This window comes from Anser brachyrhynchus (assembly GCF_964034855.1).
Source record: "Anser brachyrhynchus genome assembly, chromosome: Z".
Taxonomy (NCBI): domain Eukaryota; kingdom Metazoa; phylum Chordata; class Aves; order Anseriformes; family Anatidae; genus Anser; species Anser brachyrhynchus.
This window is the reverse complement of record NC_137697.1, coordinates 77,678,040-77,691,863: the sequence shown is the minus strand read 5'-3', so window position 1 is coordinate 77,691,863 and position 13,824 is coordinate 77,678,040. Positions and strand designations below refer to the sequence as shown.

The 13,824-nt window shown below is 37.8% G+C and overlaps 1 protein-coding gene across 11 annotated transcripts in view; it reads left to right on the top strand.

Annotated features, from left to right (window-relative positions):
• The window catches only part of ARB2A (ARB2 cotranscriptional regulator A), a 260,683-nt gene that overhangs the window by 9,923 nt on the left and 236,936 nt on the right, over positions 1–13,824 (top strand). For 9 of the 11 annotated variants that reach the window (XR_013943951.1, XR_013943952.1, XM_080575221.1 and 6 more), the window contains exon 2: positions 11,734–11,857. Coding sequence is in view for 9 of the 11 variants with exons in the window: in XM_080575221.1 (XP_080431347.1) it covers positions 11,752–11,857 (106 nt within the window). In the remaining 2 variants the exon portion in view is untranslated. The remainder of the gene's footprint in view (positions 1–11,733; positions 11,858–13,824) is intronic. The other 2 variants (XM_080575224.1, XM_080575223.1) reach the window with 1 other exon arrangement.

Below are 13,824 nucleotides of genomic sequence, written 5' to 3'. Positions count from 1 at the left end.
TACTTTTTGCACAAACTTTTGCACTTTTTCATTTATCGTGCACTTTTATTTTTTTTCTCACCTGAAGGTGACAGACTGGCTGGTAGTGGCAGGGACTTCTGGGGCTTGCCTCGCGCATCCCCCGTGCCCTTTGTAGTGCCACCGTGTTCAGTGGTTTTGATCATCTCCAAGTAACCTCTCCGGGCAGCCTGTTCTAGTGTTAGACCACCCTTAGACTAAGGGTTTTTGTTATGTTTGGGTGGAATTTCCTAGACTCCAGCTTGTGCCCACTGCCTGTTGCCCTCTGACGGGACGCCACTGGGAGCAGTCTGCCTCAGTGGTCTTCAATTCTCCCGGTCAGGCATTGAACAGGCACCGATGAGACAGACCGCTTCCTCCTCACCCCATGCCCCAACTCGTCTCTTCTCCAGGCTGAACAGTCCCAGCTCTCTCTGCCTCTTCCCCGGTGTCAGATGCTCCACGCTCCTCCTCACCTCTGTCACCCTTCACCAGACCCGCTGCAGGACGTCCGTGCCTGTCTCGTGCTGGGAAGCCCAGAGCTGGATGCAGCGCTCCAGGTGCATCTCACCAGAGCGGAGCAGAGGAGAAGGACCACCTCCCCTGTCTGCTGGCAGTGTCTTCCCTGAAGCAGCCCAGGATGTTGCTGCCAGGATCTCGTTCAGTTACTTGTTTCTTCAGGTCTCATCTCAAACTTGAGCAACATCAGATGCAAAGGCTGGAATTTCTTTCTTGCATCCTTCTAAATTGTGGAATTTCCCCTTCCCAACTTAAAAAAGCCTGAAGCAATGCTAGCTATATTTTTGAAGCTTCAGAGACAGCTACCCAAAAGCTCTGTCCGTTGGAGTGAAGACATTTGCTTCAAAAGACCCATGCAAGATTGAGAAATATTTTTAAGTTGGGCCATTTTTGGTGTACGCTTATTTAAGCAGTTGCTTTCCACTTAGTTTGAAGTTTATAAGGAATTCCTGTGGTAGTTAAATATCTGGTTAGTTAAGATGTATTTTAGCAGGAATATAAAAATAATATTTGTCTCCTTGTTGTGGTGTAACCCGGCAGGCAGCTCAGCACCGTGCAGCTGTTGGCTCGCCCCCCGCCTCCCACTGGGATGGGGGAGAGAATTGTGAGGGGAAAAATAAGTAAAAGATCGTGGGTTGAGATAAAGACAGTTTAATAGGACAGAAAAGGAGGGGAAATAATAATGATAATAATAATAATAGAATGTACAAAGCAAGCGATTCACAGTGCAACTCCTCACCATCATCTGACCGATGTCCAGCCAGACCCCGAGCAGCAACAGCCCCCTGGCCAGCCCCCACATATAATTGTCCCACACGATGCCCCATGGTATCTCTCTGGCAGCTGGGGGCAGCTGTCCTGGCTCTGTCCCCCCGCAGACCCTCACTGGCAGGGTGGTGTGAGAAGCTGGGAAGTCCTTGGCTTAGTGCAAGCACTGCCCTGCAACAGCTAAAGATCGGTGTGTTACATTATCAGCATTGTTCTTATTCTAAACACAAAATACTGCACTGTACCAGCTGTCACAAGGAAGATTAACTCGATCTTAGTTAAAACCACGATGCTGCTGTATTGAGATTGGTTTTACAGCACTGGAGTTCTAATTTCAAATCAATTTGGAAGAGGAGTTTGTGCTCTGTAAGTTTTTTACGTGCTTCTAAAGTTCTGATCTGTCCTCTGTCCCTTCCTCACTTTTTTTTTGATATTTGTCAGATATTTTGTGTTACCTTCCAGGTTTGTTCCAAGTAAACTTAATTTAGATAAAGAAAATGTATCTTTTGTCTAGCATTGCTGATCTCATACTAACTCATTTTTATTGTGAAATTACTTTTCATCTGATTTCCCCTCGGTTTTCTTTTTTCTTTTTGGATTCTTTTTCATATTTGGAGTAAAATTTTGTTACAAAGCATGTAAAGTTTGAAAATTTAGTTTTCTCTAAGATTTTGTTTCTCTTTCTTTTTCCCCCCTTCTCCAACACAAGGAATTTAGAACAAAAGATTTTTGCCTCTAGATTATTTCGTATGTCCACGTGGCTGCAACTGGATTGTTTCTTCTGCTTTCGCTTAAGGATAGGTTAAAAATAAATAAAAGATTGGAGGTGTGATGGTTACATTATTATTTCATTCTTGCAACCTATTTGTTGTGCTGTAAGTATTCCTTACAAATTTATATTGCCCTGTGCTTACACCACTAACCTGACCTCAATGGTCTGTATAGTTTTTACTTCATTTTTAAATGAAATCTTGTTTACATAAAAATACTCTTAAAGGTAATACTATTCTAATATCCAGCAGATTTTCTTGAAATTCGTGAGTTGTGAGAAAGTGTTTGTATTGTCTCTAATGTGTTTTTTCAGAAGTCTCTTGTTATCTTGTTACACTGGATGAGGCTGGTGCTGTTTTGTGTTTTTCCATGTCACACCATATAATGTATTTCTGTCTCTTGCATTAATTTCCATGTAGTCTTGGGAAGCAATGCGGTCAGCTGCTGTAGAGGTGAACATAAAAATAAGTATACTAACACACACAGGCTTTAGTACACGATTTAATTTTTTATGATTTTTTTTATGTTTAGGTATTCTCATTCTGATTTTAAGGTGACATAAAGGTAGAATAGTGCAATGGATTGATCACCCTTGTCCTGTAATTACTGTACTTTATCAATAAGCTCTATTGTAGCTGTTACATTTTTCAGCTACCACAGTATTCAAATCAGTAAGTTGTATTTAACAGCAGTATTCCTTCTGAAAATGCATCTAATCACAGTCAGTTAAGCACTGAAGAGTCCTCTACTTCCTGTGACACTTCGTTTTCTTGGTTAGTTATTGTAATTTGTGAGAGTGATTATTTATTAAGTTGACCCAAAGAATGATGAAGGAGGTGTTAAAGGAAGTCCTTTGTCCATTGTTATTCATTTTAAATAATACTTGGCATGATAAAGAAATCCCAGAAGATGATAAAAGTGCTGATGGTATGTCAGTACTTGAGAGAAGAGGGTGGGTTAATACAGATAATAATAGACCATGCTGTCACAATGTAGGTAAAATAATGGAATACTAATGGAAAATTGTATTAATAAATAATTAAATGACAGAATGAACTCTTTGTTGATTCAGATTATGAGTTTGCTTGATTGCAGTTACTGTTCCAGTATTATAGATTTAATGTTATGTAAACTGACTACTTTAAAATAAATCTACTTCAAGACTGCATAGTGTAAATAAAATAGCTACTTCATGAGGTACTTTATCCCTTCTTGAAAAAGTAACAGTCTTCAGGAATTGTGGTCTTCAGTAAATACTGCGTAGGAATATTTAGGAATTCACTAAATATTCTTGGGAAATAACATTAAATCATCACTAGTAAAATGTTTCCAACCCAAGACTGGTTAAATGTTAAATAGAAAAGAATTTATTTAGCATTATCCCAGTTATTTGGTAAGTTAGGTCTGCAGCCTGAAGGAAAAAAAAAAAGGCAAGTCAGATTGTGAAACAAAGAAATCAGGAGAAACGAGAAGCCACCACTCTAGCAGTGTTTGTCCTATGGAGTTTGGCTTGCATAAAGTTGTCAACTGGGATTTAAGAAATATATGGAAACACTGGAACTGGAAAAAGATTACTTTGAGTTAGAATAAAAATTTCATAGAAGACTCCTAAACTTGCATCTAGTCGAGTAAGGGGAAAATTAGAGAGGGAAACCTTAACAGACTAGTGACTTAACATAGTGACTAGTGACTGAAGCCAGAGTAATTGGGACTGGAAACAAGACCTGAAAGATGTGACTAACCTTTGAAACTACCACTGGAAGCTGTGGAATCTTCAGCACTTAATAAATTAAAATTGAGACTGAATGCCTTTCTGAAGGCATGCTGTAGTTAAACACAAGTGGTTGGTCTCAGGGTTTGATAGCTGTAGGAAGGCAAGGCCCGTGGTTACCAGGACGCAATCCTGGCCTGAAGCTCTGGGCCTTCCAAGCAAGAACTGTGAATTTCTAGTGATGATTTTCATCAAAATGAGTCGTATCCCCGGTTGCTCTTCCTGCTCATCTGCTGCTTCTGTCTGCACACCTTTGAGTGTGGTAGTGCTTGGTTGAGTTCTGCTATATCGTTCTGCAGCCACAAATGCTAAAGTAGGCCTCCTAAGGAGGGCTTCGACTGGTTGGAGATGTAGTGTTTTCCACAAAATACATAAATAATCTTACAAGGTTGGTTTGGAGAAGTTGGTGAAGTTTCTTTAGCTCCTGTGTGGGATGGTTACTGTTAGGTCAAGAATTGCCTAACAGTTAAGAGATGAACCCATGAAGGTGTGCACTGACAGAGGTATGAACCGCTAACAGCTGTGCAGGCTGGCCGGGATGTAGCTCTGCTAAAAAGGAGCTGGAGGTCCTGTTGGACAGCAGTCTGAAGAGGCAAACTCTTTCATAAGGATGCTTGGCGAGATGGGAAATTTCATCTGGATATAAGGAAAAGAAAATGTGCTAAAAACACTGAACATTGAAATACGTTCCCAGGAGGAGTGGTGGAGTCTCTCTGACTGGAAATACTGAAGGCCGGTCATGGCAGCACCCTGGGTTACCTAATGGGTAGGCCGAGCTTGCAGCAAAATGCTGGACCAGATGACCTCCGGAGATCTTTTCCAGCCTAGACTGCTCTACGATGCCGTGGCAGCAGTCTTTACTTTGGGCAGATAAAGCAGGGTTGGGGATAAGGCCGTAGCAGAGCTCTCTAGAGTTGTCTGATTCTAATTACAGAATTGAGCAATTAGTGGAACCTTTTTGTGAATGTTTCTGAAATTCATACAAAAGAAATGTTTACTTGCCTTTAAATATATATATATATATATATATATCTTGGTCCTTTTTATTTTTTTGGACTAAAAAGGAAAAGAAAATTTATTGATGTAAAAACAAGAATCAGAGTGATACAGTCAGAATTTTGAGTTGAAGTTGGTGGTCTTAAATTATGAGCTAAAAGAGTAATGAATTTATGTTACTCACATTGTTTTTATACACTATAATGTGGTGCTGCTTTGCAGAACCAAACTTGTGGACTGCATGTGTTTTACAAGGCTATTTGAGTTGCTTGTCAGATAGTTGAAATGAGGCAGTACTGCTCGGTTTGGTTGGCCAGATAACATGTGCTGCCTCTAAGGTAGAGGGACAGACCAAAGAAATTTGAGATGCTGTAATCATAAAGCTGAGAGAAATGATAAAATTGAAGAGAAAGGTGTCTCATAATGGGGGATGCTGTGGGCAGAGCTGTAGGGCAGATCCATTGAGGCAGACGCTACTGCAAAGAAGGTATGTACACTATGGGAATTTGGGGTGTTGACATTTGATTTTGATGGTAAACTGATGACTTCAATAGCCCCCCATGCTCATTTCAGTTGTGTGTGATTTGATACTGAATAGCTTCCATCTCTATTAGGTATTTCTGTGTCATCAGAGCACCTGTGTTATATGCAGAGTAGTCAGACTGGGTGGTGATATTCATTCTTTTCATGTACATGTTCTGGTAGGAGTTGGAGGAAAGAAGTATTTCACAGAAAGGAAGGTGCACCTCTCACCTTTCCTTAGCCTCTTTTTGTGCACCTCCTCAGCATGGAGTCTTCAGTAGGATTAAAAATACTTTGCTGTGTGCTAGGATCTGGACTACAGTCAGTTCTGTATTCATTGCATTTTCAGCCTCTCAGTCTGTCATCTTTTCAGGAGTCTTCAATTAATGGCAGGCAGCACTTCTGAAAGTCAAGATATTACTTAAGAGCAAAGGGAGAGAGGAAAAAAAAAGTGATTTTAAAGTACTAGACACATATGCGTATGTCTAGGCAGCTTTTCATGGTAGCCAAAACAGAAATCGTTTTCCGTTAATTTTCCAGTCTCTCTCTCTTCATCTGTGGCTGTCCTGCAAATTACTCTGGTGTCTCTATTAAGAGAGTCTTTGAGTTTTACTGTGTTTGGAGGCCTTTTCCTCTCCCAGCTGACCCATGGGATTGCTTGAGAGAATCTGACATTAGAAAAAAGATTAAAAATTCTGACTTTGTCCTGTAACTACTTAGTATGTACAGAGATGAGGCTATTGAAAGTCAGTGTTCTCCACCACATCTTTCAAGCCAGAATCCTGTTAAAACCAACAGTCTAGTGCAATCATCTTAAAAATTCATCCAAACGTGTTTTTTTTAATAAACTATCACAGGGCAATTATGAAGTAATATTGTGCCAATATTACTTATCCTTGCAATGTACACTGTGAGAAAATAAGATTCTGTAATTAAAGACCATTTCACACACAAATGTTTGCCAGATTAGTGTTTCTTCGATGTTTCTTTTTGTCCTAGTCACTTGATAAGTACCCCTGTGCAACAGTGGAGCTACACAATATGAATCTTTTACCGAATATAATATTATTACATACAACGTAGGTTTTTTTTTCAGGTTTTAATTGAAAGATATTAGTTTTTCATAAACTTTGTTTCCTTGAATTTTCCCTGTCATCTGCTGTGTATGGAGGATTCTTAGTGGCATTTTTGAGGAAGATGATGGTGAAAGGTGCAGTGAAATTAATGCCCTACTCATCTTGGGTGCTGAGCTTGGAAAACCTACAGAACTTTCTTCAGAGTTTTTAAAATGGGAATCCAGCAGTCCAGAGTTCTGAGGACTGAAGCAAATTGCTCAGGTTGAATGCCCTGAAAGTGGGAAAAGTGCAAACCAGGTTACCTGAGAACATTTTGTTTTATAGGAATCAAGTAAATCTCGTAAGAACGCCTGCAAATTCATCCTCTGAGCAGGGTTCTCTTCTGCAACATTCTCCTGCCTTCATGGCACGATTGTTTTTTCTGTCCCCAGAGTTACTTGACTGACTCACTGGGTAGTACCCATCTGCCTCACCACAGGAGGTAGGGTTCTCCATGCACTTAAAGTATTGATATTACACATTCTTGAGAGAATATTGCATTAAGCATTCAAAGATGCTGCTGCTGCAGAAGAGTTCCTGGATGGTCATTTTGAATCTTCTCATTTGGTTGGTAAGGCCATTGGGTAAACCTCTCAGAGGCTGTGCTGAGGTTGTACTGCCTGCTTTTGTATTCTTATAGCACGTTTATTATTTGATCATGTCTACAGGCATTTATTTATGAAGGTCATTTCCAGCATTTCAAGTCTGTTAAGCTACAACAATTAAAATTTCAGTATGTGGAATCGTGTTGACTCTGCCCTGTGTAAACAACCGAGTCGCTGATGAGGTGGGGGCACTAATGAAAACAGCTCAGAGTCCTCTGCTCTTTGAGCTTAAGGGGTAAATAACATCAGAAGGTAGCTGCTGTGCAAATAAATCAACTGTTCTTGCTGTCTGTGGTCTTGTACTTTATCAGCAAGTTCCACTACCATTTGGTACAGTGCAAAGATGTACTGAGATTCAGGGATTTTGGGACCCTTGCCAATTTCTGTGTACTCCAGGGGTAAAAGATCCTGCTCTCCCAGCATTTGTTGCACACCTCCCATGCGTTTTCCCTCTGTCTTTTTGCAGCTGTATGGAGCATGCTCTAGGCAAATAGGTAAATTTTCTGGAAATTCTGATAAGTCTTAATAAGTCTGTAATAAATGTATGCAAAAAGCAGTTTTTACTTAAGCAGATCTGGGCAAGCTCTAAGGGGAACAGGAAGAGGCACATGCTGCATGATAAGCTGATCCTCTGGCAAAGTTTCTGATCTCTGCAACGTGGAGATGTTAGAGCTGCTCATTAACAGCAGAACTGCATGGAAGATCCTACCTGTGAACCTTCTTTGTGTACTAGATATAGACATTTTAGCTGAACTTACCCAAAACAGATTGAAAATAATTGTCTTTCAGAGCTGAAGTTTGGCAAACCTAAGTGTAAGTAAATAAGGTCTTCAATAATGAAGGAAAGTGAAGTATAGCCTTACCTGAAGCAGTTGCTACTGTTGTTATCTGTAGTGTCCTAAAAATAAGAATAGATAAAATGTAGTTAGGCAAAACCAAAACAAAACAAAAAAATCAACCAGCCAAATAAACAAGAACAACAAAAAAAAGTTATGTTTCTTGTGCTTTATCTGAGCCAATGCAGAAAATGGTCTGATAGCCAAAACTGTCTCCCAGCCATGTATCTGAAGAAAGCCTAGCTCTGAGTCATCAAACACATTGCACAAGCCTCATGCACGCTTGTCCCTAGCGTGCTTGGTATGTCAGTTTACAAAGAACTAGACTGTAATTCAACTGTATTTTAATAAAGCGTTGTTACCACAGTATTCTGATGACTTATGTTTGGATTATGTCCAGATAAAAGTGATGGAGTTGTTTGCTTGAAAATACCCACGTGTTTTCTTCTATGTTGCACTTGTGGTGGGTTAGCATTACATCTTTTTATGGCCTTTGTTTGGAATTTTTGTACCAGATAACGTTGACTTAATTTCAGTTCTTGCTAATGTATAGCAAAATCATATACTACTGTTTTTTTGCCACGTTTCTAGTTGGATTTGCATAACGAGGAATAATTAAAGCCTGTAAAAATCTGTGTTTGTGTGCACTTGTTTCGGAGTCAGAATACACAATAGGGTGTCTGATTTAAAGACTAACACGATCAAGCACTATCCAGGTCCAGATCAGCTCTGCGGTCCAAACTTCCAGTACCACTTTACAAATAAGATCATAAAATATGTATGCACACTATCTTAAGTGTGCAGATGTGTGTTTTCTTTGTTTTTAAATTTTTGACCATTTGTTTGTGAATCCATCAGTCCAACTGTATTCAAAAGGGTCTGGTGAAAATGCAGCCTTGTGAAGCCGCAGTATTTCTGATGACAAATTATTGGGCACTGAGGTTGAAGCAACACAGAACACATAGTATGTCTAGTGACAGAATATTTAAAGTTTGCATGGGAAACCAAGACACATACAAATTAATGTAAGTTCCCTTGGAAATAAACTTATTTAAGTATTCCTCGGGTGAAATAGTAAATTGTTTTTTAGGATGTGTGCTTGGCATAGCTACTGGAACAAACAACCAAAGAAGAGATGTTTTATGAAGAATCTTTAAGTAATTGCGTAGAAGAACATTCAAAATGATCTGTATTTATTATGGGGCAACTGATGAAGGACATTTGTGAATTATGTGAAGTGCTGAATGTATGGAGTTCAAGATGACTGGGGCTTAAAACTGATTCCTAGAGTAAACTGCAATTCCTGCTTTTGCCTGTAAGCAAGTATTCAGGGAGATTTATGTGTACTTACATTCCCAGTGTTCGTTTCTGGACCATCAGACTCCATTCAATATCTGTTTGTAAAAGAAAGGAACTCCAACCCTCTCATCTAATTTCTTCTGTTTCTCATTTAGCAAATATCAGTGAGGGTTTTAGCAGAGTGCTGTGTTCACACAAACAATACTTAAAATACTGTGTGCTTGTTTCATCCTCATTCTAATATCAAGTCCTCCCTCCAGTGGCTGCTGTAACAGTTTTTTACATTGTCAAAAAGAACTGGAAATTCTGTCTCAGAGCTAAATTCAGATTCAATTATTTATTTATATTTGATGCGTCTAGCTTTGTGAGTGAACCTCTAAGTTATCAATTCTTTCCTCAGTGGCTAGGTCTATGTCAGTTAAAGGAACCCAGGTACACATTCTAGGGGCAAAAATGCCAGAAATTCTTGGTCACTGCATTGATTTATCTGATTAGGAAAAGGGGATTAATTTATCAAGGTAAATCTGTTCAGATAAATTTTGTATTTCTCACCTTAGATAATTAGAAATCTTCGAGCACCTACATGTCATTTGTAGCTGCATTAACTTAACTATACTCAATCATGAATTTTCAATTTTTTTTGTAGGGAAGATTACCTAATTTGTCTGACAAGAATAATTTTCATCTGGCCTATCGGAAATCACTATGATTGTCACTCTCTATCACTTTTAATAATTTTAACTTGAGTGGGTTTGTTTGTTTCCTAAGGTGATTAGGTAGAATGTACATGTTTTTATGCTGGAAACATACAAACTGATGATGGGCAAGATTTTCTAGTTGGTTATCTTCTGTCAGTGAACTATATGGAAGCATCCAAGAAAAATCTTTCATAAAATGCATGTGTGAATCAACATTTGAGTGGTTTTAATATATCCATTGAGTATGCTTTATGCCAGTAAAAAGATTTTTTTTCTTATTTATATTGATTAATTCTGTTATTGGGGCTAATGTGATTAAAGCGTTAGTGAAAAAGAAGTCCATCTTAACTGAATCATGCTGAGTTGCATCATTATTTTAAAAAGTGTATGGTCTAAGTAAAGGTTGCATGGTGGAGTTGTGTTTTGTGGAGAGACTTTTGACAGTGTGCTGTCATTTTGCAGCACCTTAGTCTGAACCACCTTCTGTAAAGGAAGGTGTCAAAGTCAACCCTAGCCCAAACTCGTAGAATGTAGAAGACAGTTATGTGTCTTGAACAAATAATAATAACACAAATAATAATAATGATAAAAATAAATAAAAATAAAAAATATATATCTCCTTAGTTAATAACTATCAGCCCCTTACATTTTATTTTTTTCTTAATCTATAGGAAAATGTTTCATGTAATAGGTTTTCCTTGAAGAAAATAGACAATAATCCCCTCATCTTTGTCATACTGTTTTTTTTTTTTGTTGTTTGTTTGTTTGTTTTTCTTGCTGTACTTACAGTGAACTACCATTACTTAAAACAAACAATTTTGAGGTTCTTTCTTACAGTTGCTACTCTTAGGGAACCAGTAGTACAGCAGATAAATCCTGCTGCTCTTTGTTTGAAAGTTGCAAGTTGCTACCGAGATGCAGTTCATGCAGACTCATCCATGATAAAGTGTAAAACAAATTGATGATGACTGACAGATGAAACAAAGAACTAAAAAGATAAAGTGAAAAAGAACTCAATGCATAGAAGTCTTTTAATTGAAAAGGAAGAAGCAGTGATTGTGGTATGGTAGTTTGCTCCCTTGGTGTCAGATTAAAGATGAAAGGGACTGCAGGCTTGAATGTCTGGGTTGCCTTCTGTGCAATAGGAAAAAATTTACACACATATTTTGCATATAAATTCTCACCTTGAACATATTGAGGTTCGTTCTATACCTGGACAATTACGCTATAAATTTCAATGCAGATAATGTATTGTAGAGATCACAGTGGTTTAAAAATACATACTCCATGTAGTTTTACTAAAACTGAGGACTGTGTAGTACAGTGTGAACAATTCGATTTACTTCATTGAAAAAGAAAAATCCGTAGAGATTGTGAATGTTCTGTTGCTTATTTGTGGTTTTGCTTGTATTTTCTACTGTGGACTTTAAAAAGTGTGTGGCTTCTCCAAAATGCTTAACGTTTACTGATCCTATGTCAGAGTCGCAAAAAAGGAGTATTGATTAGATAAATGTTCCTTCAGGATTAAGAAGTTAATATTCATTCTTGTGAATCTCTGACCAAGTATGATAGAGGAATTTTTGTCGCACTATGTTGTGAAACTTCCTAATCCAAGATAGCACGATAAGACTTTGTCCAGTATAAGTTTTGAAGAAGAGAAGGTCAATTTTAGTTCTACATTATAGAGTACGATTTTATAATATTCAGGGAAGTTTTGCTTTCAAAACAAATTCTGTTGTTTTATATGCAGTTCTCTTTATGTATATGTGGTAGCAAATCAGATCTCTTGAAGCAGAAGTCAGTAAATTTGTTAATTGCTAACTTGTTGATTTTCAGATTGTCCTTTGATGACAAATGCACATTGACTTTACTATTTTAATTCTGCTGACAGTTTGGGTAAGGATGGCTCAGCTCCAGCAAGGAGGCCCAGATGAAAAAGAGAAGACTACTGCATTAAAGGGTATGAATTCTTCTGCCTTCTTTTTACATATATAGACTCTTCAGAAACAGTTATTAATATTAAGGAAAGGAAAACACTTTTATCTAAGTATGGGTTAGATTCTGGGAGCTGCAATACTGGATAAGACTATAAGTCTGTCTATGTAGTGCTTTTTGTCTAGTGGTGTCCATTATCGATAGTTTCATAAGATGATTCAAAAAATAATGATCTGTGGTAAAGAGTAACAGAGTAAGAAATCCATTAATTTTATAATTTTCATAATTATCCTTTGAAGAAGTTGACTGGTGCTTTTGTGTTCTTATTTTCTGAGGGGTATACTTTAATTTTTATGCTATTTATGTTTCAGAATTTTGTATCCATATTATAGCTTTAAAAAATCTCTTTAGCTGTAGAATGTTAGCAGTGAAAACATTTTCAAGACATTGATTTCCATATTGATTTCATAGAGTTTTCTTTGAATTGTATGTTTAGAAAAATAATTGTGCCTAAGTGACTTAGTGGAGTAAATATCTTTAGGGAAAAAAAATGCATAAATGACAATTTTTAGAGAATGTTTTTCAGATTTAGAAGTACACGGAGTTGATTAGAGTTGCAAGTAAGCTAACCAAACACTGGATTTAAAGTGCTTGCATCAGACACTTACTCTCTAAATTGTCTTTCAGAAGAGAAAAAAGAATAGAAAGAACCTTGCAACTCCAATGTAAAAATTGTGTTTCTACAAATTTATTATTAGAAATGTATCTTTTATCATACAGAGATGGTAGATTCTGCTCCTCCCGTTAAAATTGTGTATTTTGGAAAGGTTTGGTGAAAACCTATGTGGTGGTGTGTTTGTTTTTTTTTTTAAATCTTGTACTAATTCTGTCAAATTAATTTATGTTGAGGAAATCATACTTCATGTTGGGAAAAGTAAACCTTCCATTGTATAGTTGGCATTAATTTGATTGTTATCAAGGGCTAGTACCCAAGAAGTATTCCACATAATTAAAACTTTGTGGGAGACTGTGATTTTCTTCATGTGATCTGGTGAACTCCTGTTAAGCTCACAAAAGACCCCTGCAAATCACTCAAATTTGGTCTCTCTTGAATCAAATTTGAGCTCTCTTGAATCAATCTGTAATGTCAAAGATCTTTTGCAAGAATGGTAGATCAGGTCTGAAAAGAACTTCAAATTTTTCTGAGAACACTTTAGCTAGTTTTTACGTGAAAAATTGCACAGCAAGAAAGTGGCTGGTGAGGTGGTTGGAGCTCGTGCTGATTGCAGTCTTACTGAGTGACTCTGAAGATATAAATCATGAGACTCTTTAAATTCTGAAGATAAAGCTTCATGTACTCCATATAGTATTGCCCTTGCTGCTCACGAGATGGGTATTTTTATTATATAGTAACTGACACTTCTGTGTAAACACATTTCCAAATAGGCCACAGTAAGAAGACGTTAAAATTTTGGTGCAGTTAAATTCTAGAGGAGTTGTGACGGCAGTCTCTTCACTGAGGAGAGATAAAGTGTTAACGACTGTTTTTACTACCTTTATATTATGAAAATACAGAGGGAGAAATGGCATACTTTATGTGTCCTGCTGCCAAAAACTTCTTTGACAAAGTTATTTTCTTCTCTGTCATTCTGTTATTTGGTTGAGAACCAAAGCAACTTGCCCAGAATTTTCAAAGGACAATACACAAGACCAAGCATGAATTGTTTATGTATATGGCTTGTCATGAATCATTAAGCAGAGTTGACAAAAAAGAGAGCTATGGTCAAAAGAACCACATTTAGAAATCTCCTAGTCAACATCCAGTTGTCAATTAGCTATTTAGATAATCACAGAGGTGCTCAGGTACCACAACATCAGTTGGAGAGATATGGAGTTTCAGTGTCCGTGCAAGACTGCCTTAGGTCATTTAGGGAAGGGCAAGCTGGAGATAGCCACGGGCAGATCACCTGAAGACAGTTGCCTGTTTGTTAT